Here is a 21,583-nt window from a genome sequence, read left to right on the forward strand (position 1 = left end):
CATGTATACCACCACTACCTTGTCACAAAACAATGGATTGGCTCAATGAAAGATGCAGTATATGGTATGCAGTAGATGGTATCGAGTACAGTATATACATATGAGATGAGTAATGTAGGGTATGTAAACATTATATTAAGTAGCATTGTTTAAAGTGGCTAGTGATATATTTTTACATCAATTTCCATAAATTTCCATTATTAAAGTGGCTGGAGTTGAGTCAGTGTGTTGGCAGCAGCCACTCAATGTTAGTGGTGGCTGTTTAACAGTCTGGTGGCCTTGAGATAGAAGCTGTTTTTCAGTCTCTCGGTCCCTGCTTTGATGCACCTGTACTGACCTCGCCTTTAGGATGATAGCGGGGTGAACAGGCAGTGGCTCGGGTGGTTGTTGTCCTTGATGATCTTTATGGCCTTCCTGTGACAAGGCACACCTGTTAATTGACATTGAAGAATCTCAAATATAACATATATATTTGATTTGTTTAACATTTTTTTGGTTACTACATGATTCCATATGTGTTATTTCATAGTGTTGATATTATTCTGCAATGTAGAAAATAGAAAAAAAAAAAAAAACTGGAATGAGTAGGTGTGTCCAAACTTTTGACTGGTACTGTATGTTGTCTGAACTTTACTCTGCTGTAGATTTCAACATGTTGACATGGTCCTTAAGGATATACTGAACAAATATATCAATGCAACATGCAACAATTTCAAATTGTTTCATGAGTTACAGGTCATATAAAGAAATCAGACGATTGAAATAAATTCATTAGGCCCTAATCTATGGATTTTCACATGGCAGGAACGCAGCCATCGGTGGGCATGGGAGGGCATAGGCCCACCCACTTGGGAGCCAGCCAAACCAATCAGACTGATTTCCCCCCCCCACAATAGGGCTGTATTACAGACAGAAATACTCCTCAGCATGGTTACACGTGGACTGTGGTTGTGATGTCGGTAGGACGTACTGCCAAATTATCTCCAACAACGTTGGAGGCAGCTTATGGTAGAGAAATGAATATTAAATTCTCTGGCAACAACTCTGGTGGACATTCCAACAGTCAGCATGCCAATTACACACACCCTCAAAACTTGAGACATCTGTGGCATTGTGTTGTGTGACAAAACTTCACATTTTAGAATGGCCTTTTATTGTCCCCAGCAAAAGGTGCACAACATTTGAGCTGATCTTTTATGGGATCATTTATTTCAGTTCATGAAACCAGCACTTTACCTGTTGTGTTTATATTTTGGTTCCAAGGATATAAAAAATAATATATATGCCATTTGGCAAAAAAAAAAATCCAAAGTGAATTACAGTCATGCGTGCATACATTTTACGTAGGGTGGTCCCAGGAATCGAACCCACTATACTGGTGTTGCAGGCTCCATGCTCTACAAACTGAGATAGAACCAGTCAAAAAGTCTACAGACAATTGATTATGGGGAATACTGCAAAGCCCTCCCCCTTTGCAAACAGAGCTATCCCAGTCACCCCTAGACCTAACCCTTAGTCCAGAAACGACATTATATTACATCATATTATGCAGCGCTGTAATGAGTCTCCCTTAACAGCAACCTTTCCCAAGTATATCAGAAGAGAACACAGCATCAGAGTGGAGTGCTTGGAATATTTAAAACATCAACCAATCGTGTACAATGACCTTGTACACAGCAAGATCATTATTTGAGTTAAAAGTCGTTAATAAATAAATATTTAGCCTCTATTTTATCAGGGAGTCATACTGAGACCAAGGTCTATTTTACAGATGAGCCCTGACCTACATAAATGACAGAAAATACACACATCCAAATATAAATACAAAATGCAAGCAGAAAGAACAAACATGGTCATACAAAACTAGCACATTGATCAGTATTAAGGTCCTCAGCGTTTGATTTGCCCTAGAGGCACCAACACATCACATGTAACAACATCTTGAAGATGCACAAAACTAAAAGCTGATTTACCTAACTCAGTGGAGACCAAAGGAATGTACAGAGTTAGCCATCTATGACACCAGGTGTGGTAACTCGTATGTCTAAAGTTCAGTAAAGATCTTAGGACTTTTTGTAAAAGGGCTTTAGAAGTGAAAACATAGCAATGTATCAACCTACGTTACATCAAAGAGGGCCAACCAACTTCCTGGTAGAGAATGCAGTGATGACATCACAGAGGGCCAACCAACTTCCTGGTAGAGAATGCAGTGATGACATCACAGAGGGCCAACCAACTTCCTGGTAGAGAAACAACAGATTTTTACCTTGTCATCTCAGGGATTGAATCCACCAACCTTTCGGTTACTGGTCCAACGCTCTAACCACTAGGCTACCTGCCGCCATAGATGATGTTGCCATAGTCTAGGACCAATAGGAACGTGACTGAGTAATCCGGCATTCTCTGAGACATTAATAATAAAATGATCACAACATACATTGTTGCATATGGATTAGAGATGCAACTTCCTGTTTATTTTTGCTGCCGAATAACCCACCCTTATTAACCGGTCAACAAACGATAAACATTTCCCCAAATACTAAAATTATGTAACCAACAAGTAAATACTATGCTTGCACACAAGGAATGGACATGTTTCATTAAGAGCTTCATGAAAACATGCAACAATACTAGCAAGCTTATTGTCTTACAGTCAAAAGGCTATAGCCTATTATTGAGCATTCAAAGCAGCTAATTAAACATAACTTTCAAACATTTGATACAAACCGTAATTCACTGGAAAAGCCAGTTGTAAACAGCAGATCTAATGTGAGCGGTTCCATACGTGACAGAGATGAACATCTCCATTAGAAATGTAGAAAGAGGGGGATGCTAATAGCAACAGCTCGGATGGGTTGTTAATATGACTGGGATTATGCCTTCGGCTTCTGGACAACGAAAGAGAGTAGATATGAAAACCAATATAACAGGAGAGAAATTCTGGTTAATAGCATGAGGGATTCTTTATGAAATAATTGAATCCACGTTTCTATGGATGGAGTTTGGCTAGGCTAAACTCATTGTAAAGTGCTGGTGACGCGCTGGTAGCCAGCCTACCATTGTAAAGTGGTGGTGATGCGCTGGTAGCCAGCCTACCATTGTAAAGTGGTGGTGATGCGCTGGTAGCCAGCCTACCATTGTAAAGTGGTGGTGATGCGCTGGTAGCCTGTCTACCATTGTAAAGTGGTGGTGATGCGCTGGTAGCCAGCCTACCATTGTGAAGAGGTGGTGACGTGCTGGTAGCCAGCCTACCATTGTAAAGTGGTGGTGACGTGCTGGTAGCCAGCCTACTATTGTGAAGTGGTGGTGACGTGCTGGTAGCCTGCCTACCATTGTGAAGTGGTGGTGACGTGCTGGTAGCCTGCCTACCATTGAAAAGTGGTGGTGACGTGCTGGTAGCCAGCCTACTATTGTGAAGTGGTGGTGACGTGCTGGTAGCCTGCCTACCATTGTGAAGTGGTGGTGACGTGCTGGTAGCCTGCCTACCATTGTAAAGCGGTGGTGACGTGCTGGTGGTGGTGACGCGCTGGTAGCAAGCCTACCATTGTAAAGTGGTGGTGATGCGCTGGTAGCCAGCCTACCATTGTAAAGTGGTGGTGATGCGCTGATAGCCAGCCTACCATTTTAAAGTGGTGGTGATGCGCTGGTAGTCAGCCTACCATTGTGAAGTGGTGGTGACGTGCTGGTAGCCAGCCTACCATTGAAAAGTGGTGGTGACGTGCTGGTAGCCAGCCTACCATTGTAAAGTGGTGGTGACATGCTGGTAGCCAGCCTACCATTGTGAAGTGGTGGTGACGTGCTGGTAGCCAGCCTACCATTGTAAAGTGGTGGTGACGTGCTGGTAGCCAGCCTACCATTGTGAAGTGGTGGTGACATGCTGGTAGCCAGCCTACCATTGTGAAGTGGTGGTGACGTGCTGGTAGCCTGCCTACCATTGTAAAGCGGTGGTGACGTGCTGGTGGTGGTGACATGCTGGTGGTGGTGACGCGCTGGTAGCCAGCCTACCATTTTAAAGTGGTGGTGATGCGCTGGTAGCCAGCCTAACATTGTAAAGTGGTGGTGACGTGCTGGTGGTGGTGACGCGCTGATAGTCTGCCTACCATTGTAAAGTGGTGGTGACGCGCTGATAGCCTGCCTACCATTGTAAAGTGGTAGTGATGCGCTGGTCGCCAGCCTACCATTGTAAAGTGGTGGTGATGCGCTGGTAGCCAGCCTACCATTGTAAAGTGGTGGTGATGCGCTGAAAGCCTGCCTACCATTGTAAAGTGGTGGTGATGCGCTGATAGCCTGCCTACCATTGTAAAGTGGTAGTGATGCGCTGGTCGCCAGCCTACCATTGTAAAGTGGTGGTGATGCGCTGGTAGCCAGCCTACCATTGTAAAGTGGTGGTGATGCGCTGAAAGCCTGCCTACCATTGTAAAGTGGTGGTGATGCGCTGGTAGCCTGCCTACCATTGTAAAGTGGTGGTGACGTGCTGGTAGCCTGCCTACCATTGTAAAGTGGTGGTGACGTGCTGGTAGCCTGCCTACCAATGTAAAATGGTGGTGACGTGCTGGTAGCCAGCCTACCATTGTAAAGTGGTGGTGACGCGCTGATAGCCTGCCTACCATTGTAAAGTGGTGGTGATGCGCTGGTAGCCAGCCTACCATTGTAAAGTGGTGGTGACGTGCTGGTGGTGGTGACGCGCTGGTAGCCTGCCTACCATTGTGAAGTGGTGGTGACGTGCTGGTAGCCTGCCTACCATTGAAAAGTGGTGGTGACGTGCTGGTAGCCAGCCTACCATTGTAAAGTGGTGGTGACATGCTGGTAGCCAGCCTACCATTGTGAAGTGGTGGTGACGTGCTGGTAGCCAGCCTACCATTGTGAAGTGGTGGTGACGTGCTGGTAGCCTGCCTACCATTGTAAAGCGGTGGTGACGTGCTGGTGGTGGTGACGCGCTGGTAGCAAGCCTACCATTGTAAAGTGGTGGTGATGCGCTGGTAGCCAGCCTACCATTGTAAAGTGGTGGTGATGCGCTGATAGCCAGCCTACCATTTTAAAGTGGTGGTGATGCGCTGGTAGTCAGCCTACCATTGTGAAGTGGTGGTGACGTGCTGGTAGCCAGCCTACCATTGAAAAGTGGTGGTGACGTGCTGGTAGCCAGCCTACCATTGTAAAGTGGTGGTGACATGCTGGTAGCCAGCCTACCATTGTGAAGTGGTGGTGACGTGCTGGTAGCCAGCCTACCATTGTAAAGTGGTGGTGACGTGCTGGTAGCCAGCCTACCATTGTGAAGTGGTGGTGACATGCTGGTAGCCAGCCTACCATTGTGAAGTGGTGGTGACGTGCTGGTAGCCTGCCTACCATTGTAAAGCGGTGGTGACGTGCTGGTGGTGGTGACATGCTGGTGGTGGTGACGCGCTGGTAGCCAGCCTACCATTTTAAAGTGGTGGTGATGCGCTGGTAGCCAGCCTAACATTGTAAAGTGGTGGTGACGTGCTGGTGGTGGTGACGCGCTGATAGTCTGCCTACCATTGTAAAGTGGTGGTGACGCGCTGATAGCCTGCCTACCATTGTAAAGTGGTAGTGATGCGCTGGTCGCCAGCCTACCATTGTAAAGTGGTGGTGATGCGCTGGTAGCCAGCCTACCATTGTAAAGTGGTGGTGATGCGCTGAAAGCCTGCCTACCATTGTAAAGTGGTGGTGATGCGCTGATAGCCTGCCTACCATTGTAAAGTGGTAGTGATGCGCTGGTCGCCAGCCTACCATTGTAAAGTGGTGGTGATGCGCTGGTAGCCAGCCTACCATTGTAAAGTGGTGGTGATGCGCTGAAAGCCTGCCTACCATTGTAAAGTGGTGGTGATGCGCTGGTAGCCTGCCTACCATTGTAAAGTGGTGGTGACGTGCTGGTAGCCTGCCTACCATTGTAAAGTGGTGGTGACGTGCTGGTAGCCTGCCTACCAATGTAAAATGGTGGTGACGTGCTGGTAGCCAGCCTACCATTGTAAAGTGGTGGTGACGCGCTGATAGCCTGCCTACCATTGTAAAGTGGTGGTGATGCGCTGGTAGCCAGCCTACCATTGTAAAGTGGTGGTGACGTGCTGGTGGTGGTGACGCGCTGGTAGCCAGCCTACCATTGTAAAGTGGTGGTGATGCGCTGATAGCCAGCCTACCATTGTAAAGTGGTGGTGATGCGGTGATAGCCTGCCTACCATTGTAAAGTGGTGGTGACGCGCTGGTAGCCAGCCTACCATTGTAAAGTGGTGGTGATGCGCTGAAAGCCTGCCTACCATTGTAAAGTGGTGGTGATGCGCTGGTAGCCTGCCTACCATTGTAATGTGGTGGTGATGCGCTGGTAGCCAGCCTACCATTGTAAAGTGGTGGTGACGTGCTGGTAGCCTGCCTACCAATGTAAAATGGTGGTGACGTGCTGGTAGCCAGCCTACCATTGTAAAGTGGTGGTGACACGCTGATAGCCTGCCTACCATTGTAAAGTGGTGGTGATGCACTGGTAGCCAGCCTACCATTGTAAAGTGGTGGTGACGTGCTGGTGGTGGTGACGCGCTGGTAGCCAGCCTACCATTGTAAAGTGGTGGTGATGCGCTGATAGCCAGCCTACCATTGTAAAGTGGTGGTGATGCGGTGATAGCCTGCCTACCATTGTAAAGTGGTGGTGACGCGCTGGTAGCCAGCCTACCATTGTAAAGTGGTGGTGACGTGCTGGTAGCCTGCCTACCATTGTAAAGTGGTGGTGACGTGCTGGTAGCCAGCCTACCATTGTAAAGTGGTGGTGATGCGCTGGTAGCCTGCCTACCATTGTAAAGTGGTGGTGACGTGCTGGTGGTGGTGACGCGCTGGTAGCCAGCCTACCATTGTAAAGTGGTGGTGATGCGCTGATAGCCAGCCTACCACTGTAAAGTGGTGGTGATGCGCTGGTAGAAATACAAATAGCAGCTCTTTTTAATCGTGGTCATCAAAACAGTTTTTAAGACACAATTGTATTTAGAATAGTTATGTATTGAGCAATGACTGGGCTTCTAAAAGTATGTTTCTCTCCAGTGCCAGCTCTTCCAGGAGCTGCTCTCACATTGTCCAGCAGGTGATAGGCTCTATAATTCCACTAAATTAAGCAAATTAACCTATAGACTGATTAGCATTACTGGTAAAATGTATATTCGGCGGATTACTGATTAACGGTTAAACTAATATGGATGGAGTACTTCCTACTGAGTTTTAAAATCATACATATAGAATTGGTACAGTCAGTCACTGACGTCCCTGCCCCCTTGTCTCTGAGCATTTGCCCCGACCACCATGCATAATGCAGGCGCATGGAAAGCACCTACAGGCTAATGTCAAATAATAATATTGCATGGCCCTCTGCAGAATTGGAAAACCTTGGGTGGGACTGCACTAACGATCTCACGCTGCTAGCATTACAAAGTGCAAAAAGGTTCATGGAGAGGGAGGGAAAGAAGAGAGAGAAGAAGGAGAGCGTGAGAGAGTGAGGGAGAGAGTGAAAGAGTCTCCTAATTATGTGAAACCTATTCCAGTTGAAATACTTAAAATATATTAATATGGACTCTTCATCTCTTTTGATATGATCACACATCTCTCTCTCTCTCTCTGCTGATATGCTCACACATCTCTCTCTCTCTCTACTGATATGCTCACACATCTCTCGCTCTCTACTGATATGCTCACACATCTCTCTCTCTCTCTCTCTCTGCTGATATGCTCACACCTCTCTCTCTCTACTGATATGCTCACACATCTCTCTCTCTCTCTCTCTACTGATATGCTCACACATCTCTCTCTCTACTGATATGCTCACACATCTCTCTCGCTCTCTCTGCTGATATGATCACACATCTCTCTCTCTCTACTGATATGCTCACACATCTCTCTCTACTGATATGCTCACACATTTCTCTCTCTCTCTGCTGATATGATCACACATCTCTCTCTCTCTCTGCTGATATGATCACACATCTCTCTCTCTCTGCTGATATGATCACACATCTCTCTCTCTCTGCTGATATGATCACACATCTCTCTCTCTCTGCTCATATGATCACACATCTCTCTATCTGATGATATGCTCACACATCTCTCTCTCTACTGATATGCTCACACATCTCTCTCTCTCTGCTGATATGATCACACATCTCTCTCTCTCTACTGATATGCTCACACATCTCTCTCTCTCTCTCTGCTGATATGCTCACACATCTCTCTCTCTCTCTCTCTCTGCTGATATGCTCACACATCTCTCTCTCTCTCTCTCTGCTGATATGCTCACACATCTCTCTCTCTCTCTCTGCTGATATGCTCACACATCTCTCTCTCTCTCTCTCTCTCTCTCTGCTGATATGCTCACACATCTCTCTCTCTCTCTCTGCTGATATGATCACACATCTCTCTCTCTCTGAAATTATGATCACACAGCTCTATATCTCTGCTGATATGATCACACATCTCTATCTCTGCTGATATGATCACACATCTCTATATCTCTGCTGATATGATCATACATCTCTATAGCTCTGCTGATATGATCACACATCTCTATATCTCTGCTGATATGATCACACATCTCTATATCTCTGCTGATATGATCATACATCTCTATATCTCTGCTGATATGATCACACATCTCTATATCTCTGCTGATATGATCACACATCTCTATATCTCTGCTGATATGATCACACATCTCTATATCTCTGCTGATATGATCACACATCTCTATATCTCTGCTGATATGATCACACATCTCTATATCTCTGCTGATATGATCACACATCTCTATATCTCTGCTGATATGATCACACATCTCTCTCTCTGCTCTGATCTCTCTATTTCTAACACGTACAGACACGCAAGATCATCATCACAGATCTTTTAAACACATGAACATGACACTTGAGTCTTAACCCTTGTCTTATAATGTGTGTGTGTGTGTGTGTGTGTGTGTGTGTGTGTGTGTGTGTGTGTGTGTGTGTGTGTGTGTGTGTGTGTGTGTGTGTGCATACTTATCCACGTGTAAATGTTTTGTTTTTCTGTTGTATTTCAATCAACATTCACATTACTTCAGTATGTTCACGGCAAAAAAGTCTAATGTCAGCCTGAGATACAAAGGGGGAGAGATAGATAGATGATAGATAGTTAGTGATGCTAAGGGGCTTTAAGCCATCTTTTATGACAGAGGGAGCTAATCGGCTATTGCTAATGAGCCCCTATTAGTGTGTGTAGAGATAGTGTCAGGAGAGACAGGCAGGGAGAAGAGGCAGAGCTGACAGCTCACACACCGCCCATCAGTCCCACCGAGACCACTAGGCCTGTCAGAGACGACAGTGACATCTCACACACACGCGCTGCATACGCATGCATGTACACACACCATACACACACGCACGTACAAACGCTGGGACACGCACGTGCACACACACACCCATTGGTGTGAGCGCTACAGCCAACAACTGTGATGAGACAAAGAGGCTAGTCCTCTATCACATTCTCAACATATTAAAACTCCCAAATACCCCACACACTGTCCACTGCGCCTGTTGGACATCGAGAGACAAGGTCTGTGTGGATGGACAAGCTGTCAAAGACTTGAAGATGACGTGACTTTCATCAACTTCTGTTAGGTTTGACAGAAGGGCTGGGTTGAGGAACCTTTGTTTCTGTTTGTCATCATGGCGGACATTTCTTTTGATCACTGCAATATTCCCTTCTTGTGTCTGAGTGTACGGCAAGGTGGCCAAGGTGTGTGTGTGTGTGGTTAAAAGATGATGATCAGAACGCTGGGTGTGCGTGTTTACAGAGTGTGTGTTCCACAGATAATAATTCCATTGGTCAACCGTGTAAGGGGACAAAGCTGCTCTGACCAGGGAGAGAGAGGGAGGAAGAGCGAGTGAGAGAAGGAAGAGTGTCATGTGGTTAACACTCACACACTGAGAGCATACTGGAGCATGGCCAAACACACCACAGCCTGGCCACAAACAGCCTCTCTTTCTTTCCTTCTCTCACTCTCTCCCAACCCCGCCCACAACCCTTTCTACACTTGCATCTATCCATCACCCTCTTCCTAACTGCCTCGATCCCAACTCTACCCATTAACCTCCCCGTTTGCAGCTTTTATGGCCCGTCTATGGCTTTCTTAACCCCCCCCCCCCCCCATCACCCCTCCCTCGCTCACCCGTATGGGGATCTGCTCTGTCTCGCTCTCCTTCTGCGGGTTGCGGTACTTCTCGTAGAAGTCCCTCTTCTTCTTGCTCTCCCGGTCATGCTTGCACTCTCTCTTCTCGGCGGGTTCGTCCGAGGCCTCGGAGGAGGGCAGGGGGGTGGGCTTGGCCGGCCTCTCCACCTCCAGGTGGTTCTCATTGGGGTTGAGCACCATCACACCATAACCCTCCTGGAAGACAACACAACAACACACACACGTTTGTTAGTGTCCACAGACTTTCCTCCGACTTGTAAATGTGTATGTGTGTATGTGTGTGTCTTAGCCAGTGAATAGCACTTAGTGAGTCCAAAGGCCATGTGTCTGTCACTTTTCAACTTCTAATTCATCCATCCATCACTTAACTCAAGTGTTAGGGCCGACGAATTGGGATCAATGTGTTATCCATTGTTTTAGCAACTTATCACCAAACACAAGAAAAATATGATAATGTACACAGCAATGAATGTTTCGTAATGTTAAGATGTGAAATTAATAACAGAAACTAAACGTTAATGCATAGAAATATATTCAAATTGTTAAAATATGCTGTAAAATTAAGTTCATGTGAATTGAAATGGGCAGAACCTATTGTGGTCTGGGGAAGTTTTCACAGGGCCTAAGTGACTTCTTCAACTCTGAAGTCATTTTTAATTAAGTGTGTTTATTATCCAAGCACTCTGAAACTAAAGGAGGAAACGGAGGGATTCCTGTTCCACTTTGGCTACACTTCACACACTCCCCCTCTGTACGTACACACACACACACACACACACACACACACACACACACACACACACACACACACACACACACACACACACACACACACACACACACACACTCCCCCTCTGTACGTACACACACACACATACACACACACACACACACACACACTCCCCCTCTGTACGTACACACACACACACACACACACAGATCTGTCCTGTCAAAAAGGCTTTTTAGAAGACGAGTGTAGGAGTTAGAGAGGAAATGTTTTTCTGATTCCTCCCAGAGTCGCCATCAAGCACCCCGTCTACAGACGGCAGCACGTCTCCTCCTTTTAATATGTGTTAACACAATGTGTCCCTCCTCCTTTTAATATGTGTTAACACAATGTGTCCCTCCTCCTTTTAATATGTGTTAACACAATGTGTCCCTCCTCCTTTTAATATGTGTTAACACAATGTGTCCCTCCTCCTTTTAATATGTGTTAACACAATGTGTCCCTCCTCCTTTTAATATGTGTTAACACAATGTGCGTCCCTCCTCCTTTTAATATGTGTTAACACAATGTGCGTCCCTCCTCCTTTTAATATGTGTTAACACAATGTGCGTCCCTCCTCCTTTTAATATGTGTTAACACAATGTGCGTCCCTCCTCCTTTTAATATGTGTTAACACAATGTGTCCCTCCTCCTTTTAATATGTGTTAACACAATGTGTCCCTCCTCCTTTTAATATGTGTTAACACAATGTGTCCCTCCTCCTTTTAATATGTGTTAACACAATGTGTCCCTCCTCCTTTTAATATGTGTTAACACAATGTGCGTCCCTCCTCCTTTTAATATGTGTTAACACAATGTGTCCCTCCTCCTTTTAATATGTGTTAACACAATGTGTCCCTCCTCCTTTTAATATGTGTTAACACAATGTGTCCCTCCTCCTTTTAATATGTGTTAACACAATGTGTCCCTCCTCCTTTTAATATGTGTTGACACAATGTGCGTCCCTCCTCCACCCATCGACGTCAAACCTGCCCTGAGCACCTGGTGTGTGTTGACAACAGCAAAATGACAGTTTCACACGTTGCAAATGATTGGTATTCTCACACCCTGTCAACGATCGACTCATTTAGCCAGAGCCCCCTCCTCTCCTCAGGCATATTACAATCAAACTTTCAGATAGTCCAAACCAAATGAGACAAATCTGAACAAATTGCAGCAGTGTGAGTATTTTATAGATTAGTATTTTATAGATTTATAGAATAAATGAAGGGCTTACTTTATTGGCAACTGTTTCTGTGTTTTAGGTCATAACTACTTAACTAAATCTTTGACTGAAACACTTAAACTCCTAGAAAAAGATTGTGAATGAAAAACTTAAATTAAATTAATTAATTAAATAATTTAAATACTTCAAAAACATTTTTTTAATCATCTGAGACCTTTTTAAGGAAGATGTACAATAGAATTTGAAGTACAAATTAATTTAATCACAATATTAAGACCAAAAAGAGAGGATTGCCAATGAAACCAGATTAAATGAAAGATATTTGTTCTTCTTATTTCCTATCGAAGTAATAAGCACATTACAGAACTAAAGGAACACATATCCCAGGTAAATTCACAGCTGTTCATTATAATAACTCAAACATCACCTGTAAAAAATACATCTAACGGACAATCCTAGAAAATCCATTAGTCTACATATTTTACTAGAAATGCATATAAATCGTCAAACCACACATGTCGACGGCAACTCTTAATTAGGAACCCTTTATTAGAAAGCGGATGGGATTCTATAGTTAGGAGTTCCTTAGGCTGTTGGCTCTGGAATTAGTGAGTTTTCTTCCTGTGCGTTAGAGCTGCACATACGGCCAGGCACGACCCGCACGGCACAGCACCACCTGGGCTTGGAGCTGAGCTGGGAGGGAAGGAGCTGTCTTCATTTCTCCTCTTTTGGGCATAATAGCAATCTGCACTGAGAGGGAGAAGTGGTAAAGTAATGGGCCAGGTTCTATTAAAGAGGCTCAGCTACAGGCCCCAGCTACAGGCTCAGGGCTGTCTTTGTTGGCAGAGCCACCATGGAGTAGTTCACATGGACCTTACGACCGGAGAGGACGAGGAGAGGAAGAAAAAAAGGAAAATGTGAGAGAATAGGAGAGGAGAAGAGAGAGGGGGGGAGAGAATAGGAGAGGAGAAGAGAGAGAGGGGGAGAGAATAGGAGAGGAGAAGAGAATAGGAGAGGAGAAGAGAGAGAGGACGAGAGAATAGGAGAGGAGAAGAAGAAAAGAGAGAAAGAGAGGAGAGTAGAAAAGACAGAATTGGATAAGAGAAAGAATAAGAGAAGAGAAGAGACAGAATAGGAGAAGAGAAGAGACAGAATAGGAGATGATAAGAGAGAGAATAGGAGATGATAAGAGAGAGAATATGAGAGGAGAAAATAGGAGAGGATAGGAGAAGATAGGAGAGGAGACATAACAGGAGAGGAGAAGAGAGAATAGGAGAATAGGAGAATAGGAGAAGAGAGAGAATAGGAGAGGAGAAGAGAGAGAATATATTTTTTTTAATTTTATTTTATTTCACCTTTATTTAACCAGGTAGGCTAGTTGAGAACAAGTTCTCATTTGCAACTGCGACCTGGCCGAGATAAAACATAGCAGTGTGAGCAGACAACAAAGGGTTACACATGGAGTAAACAATTAACAAGTCAATAACACAGTAGAAAACAAAGGGGGAGTCTATATACAATGTGTGCAAAAGGCATGAGGTAGGCAAATAATTACAATTTTGCAGATTAACACTGGAGTGATGAATGATCAGATGGTCATGTACAGGTAGAGATATTGGTGTGCAAAAGAGCAGAAAAGTAAATAAATAAAAACAGTATGGGGATGAGGTAGGTGAAAAAGGGTGGGCTATTTACCAATAGACTATGTACAGCTGCAGTGATCGGTTAGCTGCTCAGATAGCTGATGTTTGAAGTTGGTGAGGGAGATAAAAGTCTCCAACTTCAGCGATTTTTGCAATTCGTTCCAGTCACAGGCAGCAGAGTACTGGAACGAAAGGCGGCCAAATGAGGTGTTGGCTTTAGGGATGATCAGTGAGATACACCTGCTGGAGCGCGTGCTACGGATGGGTGTTGCCATCGTGACCAGTGAGCTGAGATAAGGCGGAGCTTTACCTAGCATGGACTTGTAGATGACCTGGAGCCAGTGGGTCTGGCGACGAATATGTAGCTAGGGCCAGCCTACTAGAGCATACAAGTCGCAGTGGTGGGTGGTATAAGGTGCTTTAGTGACAAAACGGATGGCACTGTGATAGACTGCATCCAGTTTGCTGAGTAGAGTGTTGGAAGCCATTTTGTAGATGACATCGCCGAAGTCGAGGATCGGTAGGATAGTCAGTTTTACTAGGGTAAGCTTGGCGGCGTGAGTGAAGGAGGCTTTGTTGCGGAATAGAAAGCCGACTCTTGATTTGATTTTCGATTGGAGATGTTTGATATGAGTCTGGAAGGAGAGTTTTCAGTCTAGCCAGACACCTAGGTACTTATAGACGTCCACATATTCTAGGTCGGAACCATCCAGGGTGGTGATGCTAGTCGGGCATGCGGGTGCAGGCAGCGACCGGTTGAAAAGCATGCATTTGGTTTTACTAGCGTTTAAGAGCAGTTGGAGGCCACGGAAGGAGTGTTGTATGGCATTGAAGCTTGTTTGGAGGTTAGAGAGCACAGTGTCCAAAGACGGGCCGAAAGTATATAGAATGGTGTCATCTGCGTAGAGGTGGATCAGGGAATCGCCCGCAGCAAGAGCAACATCATTGATATACACAGAGAAAAGAGTCGGCCCGAGAATTGAACCCTGTGGCACCCCCATAGAGACTGCCAGTGGACCGGACATCATGCCCTCCGATTTGACACACTGAACTCTGTCTGCAAAGTAATTGGTGAACCAGGCAAGGCAGTCATCCGAAAAACCGAGGCTCCTGAGTCTGCCGATAAGAATATGGTGATTGACAGAGTCGAAAGCCTTGGCAAGGTCGATGAAGACGGCTGCACAGTACTGTCTTTTATCGATGGCGGTTATGATATCGTTTAGTACCTTGAGTGTGGCTGAGGTGCACCCATGACCGGCTCGGAAACCAGATTGCACAGCGGAGAAGGTACGGTGGGATTCGAGATGGTCAGTGACCTGTTTGTTTACTTGGCTTTCGAAGACCTTAGATAGGCAGGGCAGGATGGATATAGGTCTGTAACAGTTTGGGTCCAGGGTGTCTCCCCCTTTGAAGAGGGGGATGACTGCGGCAGCTTTCCAATCCTTGGGGATCTCAGACGATATGAAAGAGAGGTTGAACAGGCTGGTAATAGGGGTTGCGACAATGGTGGCAGATAGTTTCAGAAATAGAGGGTCCAGATTGTCAAGCCCAGCTGATTTGTACGGGTCCAGGTTTTGCAGCTCTTTCAGAACATCTGCTATCTGGATTTGGGTGAAGGAGAACCTGGAGAGGCTTGGGCGAGGAGCTGCGGGGGGGGCGGAGCTGTTGGCCGAGGTTGAAGCAGCCAGGCGGAAGGCATGGCCAGCCGTTGAGAAATGCTTATTGAAGTTTTCGATAATCATGGATTTATCAGTGGTGACCGTGTTACCTAGCCTCAGTGCAGTGGGCAGCTGGGAGGAGGTGCTCTTGTTCTCCATGGACTTCACAGTGTCCCAGAACTTTTTGGAGTTGGAGCTACAGGATGCAAACTTCTGCCTGAAGAAGCTGGCCTTAGCTTTCCTGACTGACTGCGTGTATTGGTTCCGGACAGTTGCATATCACGGGGACTATTCGATGCTATTGCAGTCCGCCACAGGATGTTTTTGTGCTGGTCGAGGGCAGTCAGGTCTGGGGTGAACCAAGGGCTGTATCTGTACTTAGTTCTGCATTTTTTGAACGGAGCTTGCTTATCTAAAATGGTGAGGAAGTTACTTTTAAAGAATGACCAGGCATCCTCAACTGACGGGATGAGGTCAATGTCCTTCCAGGATACCCGGGCCAGGTCGATTAGAAAGGCCTGCTCACAGAAGTGTTTTAGGGAGCGTTTGACAGTGATGAGGGGTGGTCGTTTGACTGCGTCTCCGTAGCGGATACAGGCAATGAGGCAGTGATCGCTGAGATCCTGGTTGAAGACAGCGGAGGTGTATTTGGAGGGCCAGTTGGTCAGGATGACGTCTATGAGGGTGCCCTTGTTTACAGAGTTAGGGTTGTACCTGGTGGGTTCCTTGATGATTTGTGTGAGATTGAGGGCATCTAGCTTAGATTGTAGGACTGGCGGGGTGTTAAGCATATCCCAGTTTAGGTCACCTAACAGAACAAACTCTGAAGCTAGATGGGGGGCGATCAATTCACAAATGGTGTCCAGGGCACAGCTGGGAGCTGAGGGGGGTTGGTAGCAGGCGGCAACCGTGAGAGACTTATTTCTGGAGAGAGTAATTTTCAAAATTAGTAGTTCGAACTGTTTGGGTATGGACCTGGAAAGTATGACATTACTTTGCAGGCTATCTCTGCAGTAAACTGCAACTCCTCCCCCTTTGGCAGTTCTATCTTGACGGAAGATGTTATAGTTGGGTATGGAAATCTCAGAATTTTTGGTGGCCTTCCTGAGCCAGGATTCAGACACAGCAAGGACATCAGGGTTAGCAGAGTGTGCTAAAGCAGTGAGTAAAACAAACTTAGGGAGGAGGCTTCTGATGTTGACATGCATGAAACCAAGGCTTTTTCGATCACAGAAGTCAACAAATGAGGGTGCCTGGGGACATGCAGGGCCTGGGTTTACCTCCACATCACACCCAGAAGGAGTAGTATGAGGGTGCGGCTAAAGGCTATCAAAACTGGTCGCCTAGAGCGTTGGGGACAGAGAATAAGAGGAGCAGGTTTCTGGGCATGGTAGAATATATTCAGGGCATAATGCGCAGACAGGGGTATGGTGGGGTGCGGGTACAGCGGAGGTAAGCCCAGGCACTGGGTGATGATGAGAGAGGTTGTATCTCTGGACATGCTGGTAGTAATGGGTGAGGTCACCGCATGTGTGGGAGGTGGGACAAAGGAGTTATCAGGGGTATGAAGAGTGGAACTAGGGGCTCCATTGTGAACTAAAACAATGATAACTAACCTGAACAACAGTATACAAGGCATATTAACATTTGAGAGAGACATACAGCGAGGCATACAGTAATCACAGGTGTTGAATTGTGAAAGCTAGCTAAAACAGTAGGTGAGACAACAGCTAATCAGCTAGCACAACAACAGCAGGTAAAATGGCGTAGACTAGGCAACGGGGCCAACAGATAAAACAAACAAGCAGAATGGAGTACCGTGATTAATGGACAGTCCAGCGTGCATCAGCTATGTAGCCAAGAGATCAGTGTCCAGGGGGCAGCGGTGGATGGGGCAGGGAAGCTGGACTGGCGAGTGTTATCCAGGTAAAAAAAAACGAACAATGACTAAATAGCTTGTAGCTAGTTAGCTGGTTAGCTTCTGGAGGTTCTTGAGTGTGTTCTAAAAATAAAAAAATAATAGCGATTCCGTATCACATTGGGTGAGGCAGGTTTCCGGAAGGTATAAACAAAAGAGATAGAAAGTAAATATGGGTCCGGTGAGCGTTTGGGACGCGGCGATTCAGGCGGTTAGCAGGCCTGTGCTAACAAGCTAACCGTTTGTAGGCCTGGGCTAGACAAGGTAGCAGTTAGCGGACCAGAGCTGGACAAGCTAGCAGTTAGCAGGCCGAATTAGCAAGCAGGGAGATAGCGAGGGCTAGAGAGTTAGCCTTTGGGGGACGTCGCGATGGGGTGAGTCTGTTTATTCCTCTTCATGCGGTGACATTGATAGACCGGTCGTGGGCCCGGGTATTGTAGCTCAGGAGTATGCTACGGTGGTAGCACAGGTGCGCAGGCCGGGCTAGCTTCAAGCTAAGTGGGTGGAAACGCTAGCCAGGAGTAATCATCCGGGGTTGCGGTTTAGCTAGATAGCTAGTTGTGAAGATCCAGCTGAAAAATCCAGCTGCGGTGGGAATCCGGGGATGAATCCGGGGATGAAAAATAAATAGGTCCGTTATGCTCTGGTTAGAGTCGCGTTGTTCGAACTGGCGAGAGCTTTCCGAACTACAGGTTAGCTGATGACCGGTTAGCTGAAGACCGCTAGCATAGCTGGTGGTTAGCTGGCTAGCTTCAGTTGAGGGGTTCCGAAGTAAATATAAATACTTTAGGAAAAATAGCTACATTGGGTGAGGCGGGTTGCAGGAGAGTATTTGGAAGCTTAGGTTTAGCTAAATGTTTTTAAAGAGATATGCGGAGAAAAATATGTAAAAAACGAAAAAGTAACGATATATACAGGGACACGACAGGACAGGACGACTTACTGCTACGCCATCTTGGGATATTCGAATAGAAGAGAAGAGAGAGAATATGAGAAGAGAGAATAGGAGAGGATAAGAGAGAATAGGAGAGGATAAGAGAGAATAGGAGAGGATAAGAGAGAGAATAGGAGAGAAGAGAGAGAGAATAGGAGAGGATGAGGAGAGAGAAAAGGAGAGGATAAGAGAGAGAATAGGAGAGGATAAGAGAGAATAGGAGAGGATAAGAGAGAGAATAGGAGAGGATAAGAGAGAGAATAGGAGAGGATAAGAGAGAGAATAGGAGAGGATAAGAGAGAGAATAGGAGAGGATAAGAGAGAGAATAGGAGAGGATAAGAGAGAGAATAGGAGAGGAAAAGAGAGAGAATAGGAGAGAAGAGAGAGAGAATAGGAGAGGATGAGGAGAGAGAAAGGAGAGGATAAGAGAGAGAATAGGAGAGGATAAGAGAGAATAGGAGAGGATAAGAGAGAGAATAGGAGAGGATAAGAGAGAGAATAGGAGAGGATAAGAGAGAGAATAGGAGAGGATAAGAGAGAGAATAGGAGAGGATAAGAGAGAGAATAGGAGAGGAAAAGAGAGAGAATAGGAGAGAAGAGAGAGAGAATAGGAGAGGATGAGGAGAGAGAAAAGGAGAGGATAAGAGAGAGAAGAGAATAGGAGAAGAGAGAATAAGAGAGAAGAGAATTGGAGAAGAGAGAGAATAGGAGATAATAGGAGAGGAAAAGAGAGAGAATAGGAGAGGAGAAGAGACAGAATAGGAGAAGAGAAGAGAGAGAATAGGAGAAGAGAAGAGAGAATATGATAAGAGAAGGGAGAGAATATAAGAAGAGAAGAGAGAGAATAGGAGAAGAGAAGAGGTCCCTTCAGGCTTTGTGCCACTGCCCACTAGTGGTAGGCTGGAAAACTGACTGGCAACACTGTCTTCTTCTGAAGGAATGAGGAACGAGACAGAGAGAGAGAGAATGAACTAGACAAAGGATTAGGATGGATGGAGGTAGATGGAAAGAGAGAGTGAGAAACAAAAACAAAGATGGGGGAGATGGATAGGGTATGAGAGAGATTGACAAGTGTTCAGCCCATCCATCCTTATGCCTCAGATCGACGCAGCACATAGGGAAAAGTGTTAATAGGTTGACAACATTAGGCCTACTAAACAAATGCTAGCCCTCTGTGCCCTTGTCCTTCCAGTGCTAATGGTTGCTAACCCTTACTGGTGCCCAGTCACCCTGAAGCACATTACTGTGAAGGGGACCTGTGTCCCCAGCATCCTAGACTTGTGCAGTAAGGCCAAGGGTTCTTGACCAAGTCAGAAACCAGAATTGATGTCAACAGAGAAAGGTTTGGGCAGTGTCAATCAAACATTGGTCTCTGTGTCTCTCCATGTGTCTTTGACCCTGTTCTGTCCAGCAGCAAATCCATATAGAGTGGGGAGCGAGTAAAGAGAGGAGAGAGTAAAGAGAGGGGGGAGAGAATAAAGAGAGGGGGAGAGAGTAAAGAGAGGGGGGAGAGAGTAAAGAGAGGGGGGAGAGAGTAAAGAGAGGGGGAAAGAGTAAAGAGAGGGGGGAGAGAGTAAAGAGAAGGGAGAGAGAGTAAAGAGAGGGGAGAGAGTAAAGAGAGGGGGAGAGAGTAAAGAGAGGGGGGAGAGTAAAGAGATGGGGCGAGAGTAAAGAGAGGGGGGAGAGAGTAAAGAGAGGGGGAGAGAGTAAAGAGAGGGGAGAGAGAGTAAAGAGAGGAGAGAGTAAAGAGAGGGGGGAGAGAGTAAAGAGAGGGGGAAGAGAGTAAAGTGAGGAGAGAGTAAAGAGAGGGGGAGAGAGTAAAGAGAGGGAGAGTAAAGAGAGGGGAGAGTAAAAAGAGGGGGAGAGAGTAAAAGAGGGGAGAGTAAAGAGATGAGAGAGTAAAGGAGAGAAGAGTAAAGAGAGGGGGGAGAGAGTAAATAGAGGTGAGAGTAAAGAGAGGGGAGAGAGTAAAGAGAGGGGAAAGGAAAGAGAGGAGAGAGTAAAGAGAGGGGGGAGTAAAGAGAGGAGAGAGTAAATAGAGGTGAGAGAGAGTAAAGAGAGGGGAGAGACTAAGAGAGGAGAGAGTAAAGAGAGGGGAGAGTAAAGAGAGGAGAGAGAGAATATAGAGAGGAGAGAGTAAAGAGAGGAGAGAGAGGAGAGAGTAAAGAGAGGGGAGAGTAAAGAGAGAAAAGAGAGGAGAGAGTAAAGAGAGAAAAGAGAGAGTAAAGAGAGTGGGGAGAGAATAAAGAGAGGAGAGAGTAAAGAGAGGGGGGAGAGAGTAAAGAGAGGAGAAGGTAAAGAGAGGGGGGAGAGTAAAGCGAGGATAGAGAGTAAAGAGAGGAGAGAGTAAAGAGAGAGGGGAGAGAGTAAAGAGAGGGGGGAGAGAGTAAAGAGAGGAGAGAGGAGAGAGAGAGTAAAGAGAGGAGAGAGTAAAGAGAGGAGAGAGAGCAAAGAGGGGGGGTGAGAGTAAAGAGAGGGGGGAGAGAGTAAAGAGAGGAGAGAGAGTAAAGATAGTGAGGAGATAATAAAGAGAGGAGAGAGTAAAGAGAGGGGGGAGAGAGTAAAGAGAGGGGGAGAGTAAAGAGAGGAGAGAATAAAGAGAGGAGAGAGTAAAGAGAGGGGGAGAGAGTAAGAGAGGAGAGAGAGTAAAGAGGGGGAGAGATTAAAGAGAGGGGGAGAGAGAAAAGAGAGGAGAGAGAGTAAAGAGAGGAGAGAGAGAATATAGAGAGGAGAGAGTAAAGAGAGGGGGGAGAGATTAAAGAGAGGATAGAGTAAGAGAGGGGAGAGTAAAGAGAGGAGAGAGTAAAGAGAGGAGAAGGTAAAGAGAGGGGGGAGAGTAAAGAGGGGGGAAGGAGAGGAGAGAGTAAAGAGAGGGGGGAGAGATTAAAGAGAGGATAGAGTAAAGAGAGGAGAGAGTAAAGAGAGGAGAGAGAGGAGAGAGTAAAGAGAGGGGGGAGAGATTAAAGAGAGGATAGAGTAAAGAGAGGGGAGAGTAAAGAGAGGAGAGAGTAAAGAGAGGAGAAGGTAAAGAGAGGAGAAGGTAAAGAGAGGGGGGAGAGTAAAGAGGGGGGAGAGAGTAAAGAGAGGGGAGAGGGGGAGAGTAAAGAGAGGAGAGAGTAAAGAGAGGGGGAGAGAGTAAAGAGAGGGGAGAGTAAAGATAGGAGAGAGTAAAGAGAGGAGAGAGTAAATAGAGGTGAGAGTAAAGAGAGGGGGAGAGAGTAAAGAGAGGAGAGAGTAAAGAGAGGGGGAGAGAGTAAATAGAGGTGAGAGTAA

At 46.1% G+C, this 21,583-nt stretch overlaps 1 protein-coding gene across 1 annotated transcript in view; it reads right to left on the minus strand.

Moving 5' to 3' along the window:
* LOC109872521 (cotranscriptional regulator FAM172A homolog) overlaps positions 1-21,583 on the minus strand; it is a 363,856-nt gene that overhangs the window by 206,855 nt on the left and 135,418 nt on the right. Inside the window, exon 7 of the mRNA XM_031817675.1 lies at positions 10,184-10,399. Within this exon, the coding sequence (XP_031673535.1) occupies positions 10,184-10,399 (216 nt within the window). The remainder of the gene's footprint in view (positions 1-10,183; positions 10,400-21,583) is intronic.

This window comes from Oncorhynchus kisutch, linkage group LG3 (genome assembly GCF_002021735.2).
Source record: "Oncorhynchus kisutch isolate 150728-3 linkage group LG3, Okis_V2, whole genome shotgun sequence".
Taxonomy (NCBI): Eukaryota; Metazoa; Chordata; class Actinopteri; order Salmoniformes; family Salmonidae; genus Oncorhynchus; species Oncorhynchus kisutch.